We start from the raw sequence: 16,933 nt of genomic DNA on the forward strand, positions 1-16,933 counted from the left end.
ATTTTTAACTGTTTATGAACAAGTGGCAATCTTTTTGCTCACTTTATCTCATAATCAAAGGAATTGTGTTGTAGCAGAGAGATTTCAACACTCCACTGAAACCATTTCTAGACACTTCCATGCTGTGTTGCATGCAGTATGTCAGTTGGGCACCCATATCATTGCCCCTCCTAATTTTTCTAGTGATTCCGAATAAGATTAGAGAGTCTTCTAGGTTTTACCCTTACTTCAGGCATTGTGTGGGAGCTATAGATGGAACCCACATTCCTGTAACTCTGCCAGCAAGTACACAACTTCCATTTCGTGGTAGAAAGGGTTATACTACACAAAATGTAATGGCTGTATGTGACTTTGACATGAGGTTCACATATGTGCTAGCTGGGTGAGAAGGCTCAGCTAATGATTCGAGAATCCTAAATGGTTAGTTTATCATACTGTATATATCTTTATGTATTCTAAACATGGCAGGTAAGTATTATTTGGTGGACTCAGGGTATGCCAATAAGCCTAGTTATTTAGCCCCATTTCGAGGTCATATTTACCACTTTCAGGAATATCGTAGGACTAGACAACCTCGTGGTCGGGAGGAAGTGTTCAATCATAGGCATTCATCTTTGAGAAATATAATTGAGCGATGCTTTGGGTTATTGAAGATGAGATTCGCTATTTTGAGGGCAATGTCTCCTGATAAGTTTTCAACACAAGTATTGATTGTAATGGCTTGTTGCACATTACATAATTTCATCAAAAATTAGCATCAGCCTGATGACATATTTGATGGTAATGATCCTCCTCAAAGTGATGGTGAAGATAATGAGATTGTTGAGCATGTGCCTTCGGCTCAGCTTCGAGAAATGGATCAGTTGCGTAATACTATTGCTGATCAAATTTGGAATTCTCTTCAGCACTCTTGATCCTTCTGAAAGTGATGGTATATTTTTTCTTTTATATGTAATATATTTGTTACTATTGTGAGCTTGCAATATATATATGTAATATAAATTTTTTTTACAGATATATAATTCAATTTAAATGCTATTATTGCAGATATGAAGTGTGTTGATACTCTCTTGAAGGCCACATGTGCTGTTATGAAGATGATGTGTCGTTGCCATTGTCATCCACTTTATAAACTTCTTATCAATTTTTAGTGACAACTATGTATTGTTAATGCTTTGTTCCAAATATTTTATGTACAACTTAAACTTGTTTAATTTGTTGGTTGAATATTTAAGGACTTGTAAATGTTATACACTCTATTTCAATTATGCTTTCAATTGAGTTTGTTTTTATTTTAATGTTGTATTGGACTATACAGGTATCAGGATAATAAAATTGAAGCAAGTTATTGCAAAGAACTTGTAAATAGGTTATTGCAAATTTTTTTTTACAAATATTGACTCTCATGTAGTATTGTAAAATGTGACTAGAGATTATTTATTTTTAATGTTGAGTTGGACTATACAGGTATAATCATAATAAAATTGAAGCAGGTTATTGTAAAGAACTTGTAAATAGGTTATTGCAAATTTTTTTACAAATGTTGACTCTCATGTAGTATAATAAAATGTGACTAGAGATTATTTATTTTTAATATTGAATTGGACTATACATGTATAATGATAATAAAATTGAAGTAGGTTATTACAAATAACTTGTAAATAGGTTATTACAAAAATTAATATATATATAATTTGGTGGGGGTTTACATTTTTTTACAAAAGAGAAGGCAAGAATCGGTATTTTGGAGTTAAATTCCCACCAATGCAGACTTATAAGAGTCGAAAATTATTATCAGAGCTGTGTAGTATTTTTTTTTCTTCTTTCGCTAATGCGAAAAATGAGCAAAATGAATGAAACACAAACCTATGGACAATCATCACCAAAGGAACAAACTATACCAGGAAATTTCAAATAACTTAAAGTGTAGTTTCAGATCAAGATAACATGTGTGTGTGTGTTTGTGTGTTCAAATTTTAATATATTTATTAAAAATATATAGACTATTTATATAGAAATAAATTTATAAATAAATTTAAAATTTATAAAAATAAATTAAAAACAATGATAACCAAACATGTTTTTTGTTTCTGTTTTATTTTGTTTACAACAGTTGGAGTTACCAAACATGTTTTGTTTTTAAAATTCTTGAAACGCATGACTTACCAAACATGTTTTGCATGTTTTTGTTTCCGACATTTTTAGAGTAAAAGATCGTTCCCAAACGTACTTTCGATTTTTGCCAAAACACTCTAATAGTAAAAACGCTATTTCTGTTTTAGCCAAAAACAAAACGCCTAAAGTAAAACGCATGCCAAACGGGCCCTAAGAAATGCATACCATGAAAGAAACAAACAATTCTTGATGAGGCCTCAGATTAAAATGCCCAAATTCCAATTCTTTATTCCTCGTCCAGAAATAGACTCTGTACTTCAAGCCAGTAATTTTGGAAATAAGACCCACCCACCAAGCATCACTTCTTCAAGTTCTTCAAGCAGTTTAAAACGTTGGCAGGGAAATCGAAAACCCCCTTCTTCACTGGCTCTCTTCATCTTCTTCAAAAGATCTCTTTTCATCTTAAAAAAAAAAATCATCTTTTTCTTTTTCAAAAAACCCTTTACGGTGGCCCAAATCTCTCACCAAGTCTTCAAAATCAGAACCAAACCATCCTCGAAAATCTACCCAAATCGAAAACCCATCTTCACTGGCCCTCTTCATCTTCTTCAAAAGATTCCTCTTTTTCTTCTCCAAAAAATTCCTCTTTTTCTTCTCCCAAAAACCCTCTACAGTGGCCCAAATCTCTCACCAAATCAGCCCCAATCCATCATCCTCCAGATCTAAACCCTAATAATCTACCCAAACCCACATCGTCGAGGATGAGACGATTTCTCAGCTATGGGGTTCTGTTGGGTGTGTGTGTGTGTGTGTGTGTGCACACACACACACGCATTCAGACCGTCAGATCAAATATTTAAAGGGCTAGATTTCATCTGAAAATTTAAAATAAAAGATATGAAAATACAGTAGCAATTTGGGTTTGGGTTGGGCCGGATTAAAAGTAGCCCAAAATTGTCAAGAAAATGTCAACGCATAAGTTACAAAGCTTACCACAGTAACCACACTACAATATTGTATCATGGAATTTTCCACTACAATGACTATCATGGACAGCAAAAAATGATATATACACCCATTCAGACCGTTACATCAAATATTTAAAGGGCTAGATTTCATCTGAAAATTTAAAATAAAAATATAAAAACATGCAATTTGGGATCGGGTTGGGCCAGATTAAATCATTCTAATCCTATCACGACCTAAAACAAAATCTGGCTTGAAATGTAACACATTTAAAATTTGAAATTTGAGCTCGAATTTAAATTTGAAATTTTCATTAAGACACTATGTAACAGGTTCGATGCTTATTATGACACCACATCAAAATGTTTAAATTCTTTGTTAATATTGCACACACACTTGTATATTTGAGTTCAATTTCATTATTGATGTATGAAAATAATATAACTCAATATCCTAATACGGATGTAGATTTAAGTTATTTAACTCATCTTTTTGTCACTATTTAATAGTGTAGATTTAACACTATTTCTGAGAGTCCTGTAAAAAATAAAAAATTAATCAATAAAAATATATATATTTTTACTGAAGGTGACACTATATAAGTTGTAACGTTTACTATAGAACTATATTGTATCATCGAATTTTCCACTACAATGACATGTACAGTAAAAGACAAGATGAATTTTCGCCGGCTTAAAAGTATAAAAAAATTTGTTTAGCATTCTACTCTTTAGAGACCGATTAATTTCGATCAAGGACTAAACTGTTATAAATATATATATATATATATGTGTGTGTGTGTTCTTTCTTTCTTTGTCAGAATATTTAATTGGCATGATTTACTACTGTTTTGTTTGTTGATCTAGATTGTTGGTTGGCAACTAGTATGTTGTATCTGCACTTGTCCCATTTCTCAAAAGCTTAATTGTTGAATATCTATTTATACTTCATTATTTTTCTATTCGGATCTGAAGTGGGACAAATGATTCTTGTTATATTTTATTCCACCCAAACTCGCAACGAGGGCGTTGCGGCTCGAGCCACTCTGTCTACTAGGACTACAAACTAGACACCCTTTGGATTGGGCGTTTAGCGTGACACCGGATCAAAGATTGGGTCTGACTCTGATACCAACTATAACAGATGGACATTTACCCATTTACCCAAAAATTCAAATTATTGTATAATGCTGCATATCCACCCATTTATATCTAATTATTTCTCCATTCGAATCCGATATAAGACAAATGACCATTGTTACACATAATTTAATCAACTCTTTGATATGTCGTGGTTTCGTGAGGGTTTTAGATTCTTGAAACCATAAAACATGAAATAAGTTATTGGAGTAATGTTATTAACAACTATTTAGGAAAATTTTTAACAAACTATTTAGTACTATTAGTTGAGGATGTTTTATGCATGTTTTCTAACACTTTTGAGAGTCATCCAAGGAGATCATTGAGTAAGCAGTGCATATTTTATAGTGTTATTTTACATCATAGGATTTGGTTTTCTGTTTTTTGGGAATGCCAAATAAGGTTTTGTGAAGAGTGCAAATGCTAACCTATGCATTGAAAGGACATATTTTTGTGTGTACTTTGTTGATCACTCCTCTTGTGACATTCGCTGTCTATAATTCCATAAAGCTAGGATATGTCTTAATTCTTAAACTAGAGTAATTAGGATGCCTAATGCTCCCATAGGTTTGAGCTTTTGGTCGTAATAAAGAGTTCATTCATATAGTTGCTTTTTAGCATTGGATTGTGGTTCAAAGTCAAACATGTAAAAATTTTGCAGATAATAAAAAATACATATATAACTTAAGTGATCCATATTCCGTAAAATAAACAAGATATAGCATTCAACTCATAACATTGTTTGATATATTAATACGAATGATACCACACATTAGTATGTTTGCACATAATAATGTAGATTTACAATAACAAAATCAAACTCAAACATCATCAAGCTAAAAGAAACAAAGAGAAGATGAAAAAATGCCCTTGTTTTGTGAAAAACACATTCTACTTTCCAAGCTTGGGGTTAATATGTTCCAGTTAGATGCAATAATAATTCGTAATTGTTTCGTGCTGGCCAAATTTCCTATAAATCTGTGCACATATATATCATATATATAATACTCACACAAGATAAAGAATGTATTCTTTATTGTGTGATCGCCAAATTTCCTATAAAAAAAATATAGCATATATATAATACTCACACATATATGTTTAATTAAATAAACTGTATATTTGATTTTTTTTCAAATATATATAATATTCAACTATGTTTTAGTGTGTACCTATAAATATATAATTTGGGAGATTTTATGATTTTCAGATTAAATTCATATGTAATACGCATATAATATCTAATTAAATATCCAAATGAAAAATTATATAAAATAATATTAGTTATATTTATATATGTTGCACTCAAATAAAAGGGTTATTTTATTCTAACAAATTTTTTTATAGAATAATTTAATTGAGTCATTTCATGTCATATGTTAAGGGTAAATAAATCTACAAGATGAAAGGACACAAAAGTAATTGTCATTACATTTTCTCTAGTCTCTCTCATTCATTCATTGTCTTTGCTCTCTCTCTCTAACATGTTTGAACTCAAAATTTCTGCTAGTGTAGAGAGACTTTCACTCAAATGCATTACACTTGTCATCTGGAGAAATGGACAAGTATTGAGATTAACCGAAAAAATAATATAGCTAAGATAAATTTAATAATGCAAATTCTGGCTTTTTATTGTTCAATTAATCTAGAAGATTAATTTATATAATTTAAATCATCTTCTAAATTTAAATTTATAAAATGTTGAGAAAAATTAACCACCATAAATGAGACTGTCAATTGTCTGATCATTCTTTTTATTTTCTTTTTAAATCATACAAAATAATTTTTATATGTGTATACATAAATAGAATACCAAAATATTGTAAAATGGATTGCAACACTTTCTTTTTATTAAATTTGAATTTTAAAAGCAAGACTAAAGGCTTTGAAGTGGGTTACAAGTAATGTATTTGGCAAACCTCCTTTATTTTTCATATATGGGTAAACTATAATGGGAATTTAAAAATAAAATAAAATAAAATAAAATAAAAATTGGAGGTTAACTTTAATTTTTCAATACAAAATCACTATTAATAACTATAAATAATTATCATTAATATTTTTTTTTAGAAAAATTTGAGGGGCCAACATTAATTTTTTATACAAAATTACCATTAATAATTTTTTTTTTCCCAATAACATTAATAATTATTAATAACTATGTAACGCTTACTACACTACAAGACTGTATCATCGACTTCTCCACTACAATGAAATGTACAGCAAAAGCTAACACAACTTTTTGCCGGCTTAAGAATTAAAAAAGTACGAATCGATCAATTTCAAAGGGCCAAACTGTTTTCTGAAACACACACTCACAATCTCACTCTGTGTTTTCACCTTTCAGGTAATTTAACTCACCCATTTCATTCTTTCACTGATAGATATAAATATATATATCGCTTTTCTTTCATAATATTCCATTAAATATCTATTATGTTCTTTCTTTCTTTGTCATGATTCGGGTTGGTGTGATGATCCTTTGGAATTAAACTCGCATGAGCAACTAATTAACATGTCCTTAGTTAGCTCTTTAATTTCTTGAAATCATAAAATATGAAATAAGTTCTTGGAGTAACGTTATCAACAAATACTTAGGAAATTTTTTGATAAACTCTTGAGTACTATTTAGTTGAGGATGTTTTATGCATATTTTCTGAAACTTTTAGATTTCAAAGCATCAAGACATCATATATGGCTTAAATTTGCTTTAGTGATGCTTGGATTAAGGGGTTGTTTTCACATAACACCATAGATGAATGTGAATTTTAAGTTCAGGTGTGTGGAAATGAGTGAAAACTGAAAAGTGAAAATTGATGGCGACATTTTTGCAATCTTAAAATAGTCATTAGTAAGGAAACATAACTAACGATCTATGATCTGACCACTTTTTACCTAATGCATATACATAATTTTACTATTCTTCCTTCGTTAATAACAATCATTTTTGTACATTTCTTACTTCTAATTTTTTTCATGGTTAGCAGAGGCTCATTACAGAGACATGATGAGTAAGTTGATGGCAGACAAGAGCACAAGGTTAGTAAGGTTGGTAGAAGAAAGAGCATTGTCAAAAATGGAGGAGAAAAAGAAGCAACAAGAGAATGTTGTACCCCAACTTCCAAAAGAATGCATCCACAGTATCCTTGTACGACTTCCTCCCGAATCTCTTCAAAGGTTGGAGTCTGTCTGCAAGCCATGGTATAAGATGGTGAACAGCTCTTTTTTCATTGACGCCCACCTCCGTCGCTCTGAAACCGTTTTAATCTTTCTTGCACTAAAAAGAAATCTTTACCCTTATTCTAGAACTACAATCCCTCGAGAAAATTCAAACACTTTTTCTGTTGAAGCTAACATTTTTCAATCACAATCCCTCGAACCTCCATTTCAGCGACTAAATGTAGTGCGGAGATCAGAGTCTTATATACAATTCATGGAAATAAAAGACGGTAAGAGCAAGGTACGAGACTTTAATGTGACTTGTTTGGGAAACATTAGAGCTACTTGCAATGGCTTAATTCTGCTTGATAACAAAATGAACCGAAAATTGGTTGTCCTGAATCCCGTGACTAAGAAGCTGATTGCACTTCCTTTAGGTACTATATGTCCTCCCCACAAGGAATCATATGGGTTAGTATTATCCAATTGTACGCGTGAATGTAAATTGATACACTTATTTGAGGACGAAATGGGGTACATTGGTTGTGAAATCTTCGTTCTCGGGACAAGATCATGGAGGATGGTGGATGGACCTCCTTTTGGACTTTTTAGTTGGTTGGGGTGCAACCCGGTTTCTGCAATTGGAGCTTTGCATTGGATTCCTGACATTGATGGAAGCGATTACCTAGTATCTATGTCAACGGATGATGAAAAATTCCACAAGACACCTCTCCCGAAATGTAGTGGAACTCACGATGGGATTGTTGAAATGGGCGGGCTTCTTTCTTTTATGACTCATGAAGAAACATTCCATGTTGATATTTGGGTGTTGAGTGGTTTGAATGGGGAAGATTGGATAAAACGACATAGTATCACAGCAGGTTGCTCAATGGAAATGATTCCTCTTTATTGTTCAAGACTTGAGGATGAAATCATTTTCAAAGACAAAGATGGCTCTCTGTATGCTTATGATTTCGAACGCATGAAAAAGGTCGACTTGGAAAAGGAATTCCGGATCTATGGCCGCTATCTGCCTCACGTCAACAGCATTGTTTCATGGCAGATCGAGGAATAAGTAAAGGATTTGGGTTGCTAGTGCATATTTTCCTTCGAGTATTGGTAAATATAAACCTTTCATTTAGTGTCGGAACACATTTTCCATGTAAGTACTGGTTTCTTTGTGTTTCTAATAACGTGTTACGGTGTGTGTATTCTGCTTATAACATTTTATTGTATACGTTTTCTGTACTCCGTTATTGTACCATGTCTGCACCTAAGCTGTGTTCACTTTGGAGTGCTTGCAATGGTCTCGTTAATGGCAACAAAATAAAAAAATAAGAAGGAAATGTGAATATTATTCGACCATTGACTGCACGTCCGTCTTTGTTGCTCTACAAACGGAGGTTTTTTTCTTCTGAAACTAAAATTTGGATGGAATATACACTCGCAGCATCAATGGGAAGCATTTTGTTAAGACCTTTCGAATATGCTACTGATGGGAGCGCCTGAATCGTGTTGTAGCCTATGATTCTAATAGCAGTCAAGAACTAGCGTGTAAGATTATATGATTTGTTCAATTGCTGCTATAAAACATTGGCACAATTGAGCATTGATGTATATGTATACCAGTGGATTTTGAGACACACGGTAAGTTTTATGTTCATGTAGCATCCATACCCGGACATTATGAGCTCTTGTGATCTCATTTTGAGCCAAGAAGGTCTTCGAAATGAAAGGAATGCTGATGTTGCAGAGCTAGTTGTCACGGACTTGAACCTTTTCAAGCTCCCGTGCGGCCCTAGACACTTTCAAGCCCCCTTGAAGCGCTAAGTCAGCCTACCCGAGTGTGCTAGCTTAGTGAAGACTAAGGCTAGACAAGTGTTTTGCTTACTTGGGTGTGTAGGAAGAGGTTAGGCAAGTGAGCAAGAGAGTTTGGGAATGTATAGAACTTGTATTACTTGAGAGGAGAGATTACAACTTGGTTGCTTGGTGAGGTGTAAATGAACTCCCACCTCCTATTTATAGGCCTTTGGCCTTACAAGAACATTCTAGATGTGTACAAATGTGTGGCCTAGATTTAGTATCTAGAATCCTCCAGAAATATCTACACAACTCTAGAACTATCTACTATGTACAAGACAAGTCTAGAGAATTCTAGACAACTCTAGACAAGTCTAGAAAAGGCTAGACAACTCCACACTAATCTAGAGAATTCCGAAAAGTTCCATACTTGTGTAGAGAAGTCTAGAAAGCTCCAATCCATGCAGGCTCCATGTCATCGTCTGCTGGGCGTCTGCGTGGCATAGCCTCTTGGTAGCGGGGTGTGACATAGTGCCTTGCAATTGTTCGGCTAGAGAAGACGATCAGCTTCATGACAATAACATGATGTTAGGAGAAAGGAGAGAGCCATATCTACAGTTGGAGAGGTGTCGGAAGATTGTCATATCTACATTTTTGGAACATAAAAAAAAAAAAAATAAATAATAAAAGGTGAACATTTATTTATTTTTAGACGGGAGTAATAATTTGATAATTTCATGTGCGGACAAATTTTAGTATTGAATTAGTAATATTATCTATTTAATCAAAAACAAATTGCATTATTCATTCGTTTACGTGGACCAGACAAATGGTCTGACGTGAATTCTCTCTACCTTCAATTTGCAACTCCAAATATGCCTCAAACATAGAAAACACTATTGATGATGTGTTGTTTTAGTTATAAGTAAAATTAAATTTATTCTTTATACCTTACTTTAATTAAATTATATATGAATTGAGTTTTTCACATCTTTTTAAATATTTTATTTGTATTACAATATATTATTATTTATTACTTCTAACTATAAAAAAAATATTTTTTAAAAGTTTTTGAACATTTTATGTAAATATTCAACTCATGATTACCTTTTTCATTTTAACTTCATTTATTTAAATCTTAATTTATCATATGTTAAAACTTAAACAAATAAATTTTCTAAAAAATTCTTTATAATTTATTAAAAATTTGCAAAAAATTTAAAAATATTTTCTATTTAAGAATAATTTAATATAAAATTAACTTAAGATTATTTTAAAATTTTCATGTGATGATTGGGCATACAATTAATACAAATTTAAATTCTTTCTAACTCAAATTTGTATTTAATTTGTGAAAAATAGAAGAATAAATTGGGTTATAGTTGAATAGTTAAAATTGAACTTTTTTTTTTTTTTTTTTTTTTTTTTTTTTTTTTGGATTAATTCCACCTATACCTCCTGACGTTTATTTATATTCCACGTACACTCCTCTACGTTTCATAATTTCACCTACACCCCCTGTCAGTAACCACCGTTTAATTTGCTAACGGAAATGTGTGATTTTACTGTTTTACTCTTGAATTATATATTAAAATTTATAACTTAATGAAAAAGACTTTTAAGCCCTCAGTTTAAATTAAATTTCTCTCTCTCTCTCCTCACACACACACATTATATATATATATATATTTTTTTATTTTTTATTTTTTTCCCTTTCTTCTTCAGCGTTGCCGGCGAGGCCACCTGACTAAACTGACCTTCATCGGACTTGGGATCGCCGGACTGAACTCGGTCGAGGTAGCTGTGAACTTCGCCGCCGTTGTCTTTGATCCGGCTTACCTCGTTCTTGTTCAGCGTTACGACGGTGAGTACACGGCCATAGATTCGACGGAGTTGAAGTCCGGTGTTTGGACTGAACTAAGGATTCCTCCTTTTTCAGTCCGGCCAGCAGCGATGTAGTTATGCGAAACCCAATTCAGCGATTCAGTCGTTCTCAAAGCTAGAACGAACTAAGTTCGACCAAACCTAGTTCAGTCCGGCGAGCAGAGATTCCTCAACCCACCTCGGTGAAACCCAATTCAAAACGGCCATAGACACGCCAGAGCTCTGCAGAAGAATTCGGCCTAGCTCTGTAACTTTGTCACCATCCGAAAGGCTCGATGGCATCGTAATCGGCGGTAAAAATCAACATCTCGTGCTCCGACGGGAGACCGGACCCAACCTTTACAGCCTCTCCAACATTGCGCTGTTGATCAACATCGTCGGTGCCGGAACCCTCGATCTTGACTTTCTGGTATATATATATATATATATATATATGTAATGGTATATAACATCACCCACGTGATGGCATGTACATTGCACAATTATTCAAGGGACAAAAAGTATCTTAAGTGGAGGTTGGCCAGTTTATGCTTGGACAAAAAGTACACTGTGTATGCATGTATCCAACCAAAATTCAACTACAGTTATATCGAATGATCATTATTCATGGACGAAATTTTTATTCATTGATGATTAACAGGACTATTATATAAGCCTCTACCCTTGGGCAAACTGAAAAATATAATGTAATTAAAAATTTAAAAAGAAATTAAATTTAATTGCACCATTTAAATTTATTAAAATTAAAATTTTATTTTTTAATTAAATTAATGGATTTATGTGTGGAAGGAAGAAGATGATATATATATATATATATATATATATAATGAAGTGAAAGGTAAGGTATTCTTATACATTTGAGTTAACAGATTAAGGACAATTTTATAATTGCGTATTGGTGAACTGAGGTTAAAGATGTCATTTTAGACATTAGAACGATAAAATTGACTTTTTAACAATTTGCTAATGCTGACATTAGCACACACCGTGAGCTACTTAACGACAGGGGTAATTTGCTACACAAACTAAAACTTTAAGGGAGGTCGGTGGAATATTAAAACGTAAAAGAGATGTCAGTGAAATATGGACAAACGTAAGAGGTGTAGGTAAAATTAACCTCTTTTTTTCTTTTTCTTTCTTTCTTTCTTTTCTTTTCTTTTCTTTTTTTTTTTTTTTTTTTTTTTTTTTTAAGGATTGGACTCGAGCCCGCCAACCCAATTCGATTGGCTTGTAACCCTACTTTTACTCCCTAATCAAAATTGGATAAAAGGAGTGGGTTTCATCCGTTAGATTGGCCTCGAGCGTGTACCTCCGACCGTCCCAATCATCTCGAGTTGTAACCCTAATTTTTCCCGTCTCAGAAACAAAACCAGATCGAAGAAGTGGGTTTGTGACACACAGTCAAGCAAAGATCAACGTGACACCATATATACGCTTGATATTCTACAATATAGTATTATAGAATTTTGCACTACAATGAAATTTACAGCGAAAGGCAAGACAGATTTTTGCCGACTACAGTATATATATCTGTGGGAAAACTTTCAGGTAATTTAACCCTCTCATTCCTTTACTGATATATATATATATATATATATATATATATATATATATATGTATGTATGTATGTATGTATGTGTATGTAGTTTTTCCTTCACAATATTCCTTTTAATTCTCTATCCTGTTCTTTCTTTCTTGGTTAAAATGTTTAATTGGCATGGTTGGTTGGTGTGATGATTTATTACTGTTTTGTTGTTCTAGATTTATTGGTTGGTATGATCCTTTGTGGAGTTAATACAACAACTTAATTAAACTCGCATGATGATTCCAGAGAAACTAACATGTCTTAGTTAATTCTTTGATAGGTCATGGTTTCATGAGGATTTTAGAATTTTTTTGTTTACATGATAGGTAATTTTAGTTTCAATTTCATTCCACAACAAGCTGGTTTCTGGGATTTTAGATTATTGAAAACTTAAAATAAGAACGATGTTCTTGCAGTAATATTATTAACAACTAAAACCTTTTCTATTTAGGAAAATTTTGATATTATTATTTTTTAAAATTTTTTTTTTTTTTTTTTAGGGTTTAGGCTAGCCTGCAAGAAAAGTAAGTTCTCTCAGTAATTACCTTGTTTTAACTGCTTTAGGACTGTACATTATATATATATATATATATATATATATATATATATATATATATATATATTCATATATATGTTGCCTGTGTAAGCTGGAGTGTGTCCTACTTATAGAAAAGAGAGGGAAGATCTTTAGCTTTCATCAATGGTTATTTTATTTCACTAGGTTGTTATTTTTATATTATTCATTTTGTTTTCCCTTATGATTATGTGCCTGGTTCTGCCAATTCCTTTTGTTAATGTTATTTTTTTCATGTTAATGCACCTTTCCTTTCAAGAATTCCTCTGCCATGGTAGGCTTTTCATACTCTATTTATACAACCTCGTGCCTTTTTGCTCACAATTGCTGCTTTGGTCTTTCATCCTTTCATTTTGTCGATCAGTACACCTTGACAAGCAGAATTGTGATTACTCTAGGTGGCTTTTCCAATTAGTAACAATTAAAGTGTTTGCTTTCCAGATATGTCAGGAATTTCAAATTCTTCATCAGTGAACTGAATTTCAATATTCTTGGGAAGTTCGTGTACATTTCTAGTAGAAATGAGTTTGCAAATTTCATTATTGCTGGTTCTAAATGTATACCAATCATTTGATGAGATTATTGATTCCTTATCACTTAAATAGTGTACTAAATCTAAGCATCTGGGTGCATGATTGCTTAAAGTAAATTATAAAATAAAATTATGTTTTGCTGGAATCGCTGTTAAATAAATTATATTTTTAATATCCATGCTATGTTAAAATCCTTGTTGACAGTCTCAAAAGTTTTTTCTTGAGCACTCATTTTTTATACTTAGGAATGGAAACAGGCACAGAGAGAGCCAATAAAATCCCCATGATGGCAATTGCCTCCCTCACTCAACTTCTTTTCAGGTTTGTTGCCCCCTTAAAATTTCCAAAACCTCTTTATTCTTCACCACGGTTATCGTCTTTGGGCCTCCAGCCAATACATATTGAAAACGATAAATGTGTTCTAATTTACAAATATTCAAAATTCAAACCCAAAACTCTACACATGAGCGTAAAACTAATATATGCTCTTCAATAACTTTGTCGCTTACACTAGTGAAGTAATAAGAATTATTTGCGTATGTTATTATCCAACGTTCCTCCTGGGCTTTGAAAAAGTCCCCCTCTAGAGTACATTCCTGGCTCCGCCACTGGCAAGAAGACAGGTTTGGCACAGCCCCTGAACTTATCCTACCCTCTAAAGGATACCTGTCCCCATCCTAAACCATTATGTATTTAGGATGCATTCCACGCCCTCCTTCTGCAAAAGGGCTCTTTATCCTGATTTCTCCACACTCTGTGCTGCTTAAAAATGTGTCCATGTTCTCTTTTGTTTGTCTTTGGTTTTCTATTTTAGCAAAAAGAGAATTTTGGCTTAGTACTAATGAATAAATAGCAAAACAAATTTCTTATTGTTAAATTAAATTAGAAATAACACATTTTTTAGTAGGAATAATGAGACCAGATCTAAAAATCTTAGAAATTTAGATCCATTTTCCATTAAAAAAATAGAAACGAAAAAGTTCATGTATGGTTTAAGAAGTTAAAAACACAAGAACCGCGCGTGGTGGTTCAGAAAAGGATATATATGAAAATATGAAGAGGAGGAGTCCTGTGATGGAGATTGACGTGATATGGACGTTGCTCATTAAATTAGGGAAAACTAATGTATCTTGGATGCGATTTAAGATCCTAACTATTTTTACATAATAGATATACATAATTTTATTATTCTTCCTTCGTTATAATCTTGCCAGTAGAAATTTATTTTTTTGTCTTTTTTGTTTCATATCCTAGTAATAACAATCATTTTTGTACATTTTCTCACTTTTAATTTATTCATGGTTACCAGAGAGACTCAATACAAAGACATATAAGTTGATGGAAGACAAGAGGACAAGGTTGGTAGAAGAAAGAGCATTGTCAAAAATGGAGGAGAAAAACAAGCAACAAGAGAAAATTGTACCCCATCTTTCAAAAGACTGCATCTGCAGTATCCTTGTGCGACTTCCTCCTGAATCTCTTCAAAGGTCGATGTCTGTTTGTAAGCCATGGTATAAGATGATTAACAGCTCTTTTTTCATTGATGCCTTCCTCCATCGCGCTGAAACTGTTGTAATCTTTCTCACTGGAAGTCACTTCCCTTGTTCTAAAACTACAATCCCTCAAGAAAAATCAAACACTTTCTCTGTTGAAGCTAACCTTGTTCAATCACAATCCCTACCTCTATCTCAGCGACTAAATATAGTGCCGAGACCAGAGTTCTGTATAAATTTCATGGAAATAAAAGATGGTAAGAGCAAGATACGAGACTTTCATGTGACTTGTTTGGGAAGAATTATAGCTACTTGCAATGGTTTCATTCTGCTTGGTTACAATATGAACAAAAAAATTGGTTGTCCTGAATCCTTTGACTAAAAAGCTGATTGCACTTCCTTTAGGTACTATATCTCCTACCCGCAAGGAATCATATGGGTTAGTATTATGCAATTCTACACGTGAATATAAATTGATACACTTATTTCAGGACGAAATGCGGTACATTGGTTGTGAAATTTTTGTTCTTGGGGCAAGATCATGGAGGATGGTGGATGGACCTCCTTTTGGACTTTTTAGTTGGTTGGGGTGCAACCCAGTTTCTGCAATTGGAGCTTTGCATTGGATTCCTCGCATTGATTGTAGTGATTACCTAGTATCTATGTCAACAGATGATGATAAATTCCACAAGACACCTCTCCCGAAACGTAGTAGAACTCACGATGGGATTGTTGAAATGGGTGGGCTTCTTTCTTTTATGACTCATGAAGATACAAGCCATATTGATATTTGGATCTTGAGGGGTTTAAATGGGCAAGATTGGATAAAGCAACATAGTATCACAGTTGGTTGCTCAATCAAAATGACTCCTCTTTATTGTTCAAGAGTTAAGGGTGAAATCATTTTCATGGACAAAGATGGCTCTCTGTATGCTTATGATTTTGAAAGTATGAAAGAGGTTAACATGGAAAACGGATGTCCGGTCCTCATCAGCTACTGCTACCCTCATGTTGACAGCTTTGCGTCGTGGCAGATTGAGGAAAAAGATCTGGACGTGGATTACTAGTGCCTCTTTCCTTGAGTATTGGTAAAGATAAACCTTTCATTTAGTGTCGGAACACTTTTCCATTTAAGTACTGATTTTTTTGTCTTTTAATTACGTGTTACAGTGGGGGCGTGTGTGTATATACTAGTGCATTTGGAAATTGGAACTAGTGAACTGCTTATGACATTTTATTGTTTACCATTTCTATACCCTACCATGATTGCACCTAAGCTGTGTTCACTTTGCAATGCTCGCAATTGGTCTTCTTAGTGGCAACAAAAGAAAATAAGAATATTATTCGAGCATTAACTCCAAGCCAATCTTCGTTGGTCAATGTAAGGCTTGATACATCATGTGCATGTGTTCAATGTATCTTTTCTTGTGGCGGTGAAATATTTGTATCATTGGATCAAGATCTATAAACAACACGTCTTTTCATTTGGGCCTTCAAAATTGGGGTTTTTTTAATTGCTTAATTTTTATTATGACACAAATTTACTCAAATTTACACTATTCTCAACATCATCAACAGCAGAAGAAATTTCTCTATTATTAGCATGATAACATAGAACCAACCCACCACCCCCATTTTACCAGTTCTTATACCAACTTGCTCAACTCTGGTTTCTTCATATATGT

The 16,933-nt window shown here is 33.1% G+C and overlaps 2 protein-coding genes across 2 annotated transcripts; both read left to right on the forward strand.

Annotated features, from left to right (window-relative positions):
• Positions 1 to 7,296: 7,296 nt before the first annotated feature.
• LOC132272985 (putative F-box protein At3g17490) lies at positions 7,297 to 8,454 on the forward strand. Its single transcript, XM_059774034.1, has one exon. It carries the CDS (start codon positions 7,297 to 7,299, stop codon positions 8,452 to 8,454), a length of 1,158 nt encoding a protein of 385 aa, XP_059630017.1.
• A 3,823-nt stretch (positions 8,455 to 12,277) lies between these two features.
• Positions 12,278 to 16,730, forward strand: LOC132274665 (uncharacterized). Its single transcript, XM_059775989.1, has 2 exons — positions 12,278 to 12,611; positions 15,065 to 16,730. The coding sequence occupies exon 2, from the start codon at positions 15,746 to 15,748 to the stop codon at positions 16,313 to 16,315; it is 570 nt and encodes a 189-aa protein (XP_059631972.1). The 5' UTR covers positions 12,278 to 12,611; positions 15,065 to 15,745; the 3' UTR covers positions 16,316 to 16,730.
• The last annotated feature ends 203 nt before the right edge of the window (positions 16,731 to 16,933 follow it).

Source organism: Cornus florida, unplaced genomic scaffold (assembly GCF_030987335.1).
Source record: "Cornus florida cultivar Cherokee Brave unplaced genomic scaffold, ASM3098733v1 CherokeeBrave_3.0.0_Hap2_Chr09, whole genome shotgun sequence".
Taxonomy (NCBI): Eukaryota; Viridiplantae; Streptophyta; class Magnoliopsida; order Cornales; family Cornaceae; genus Cornus; species Cornus florida.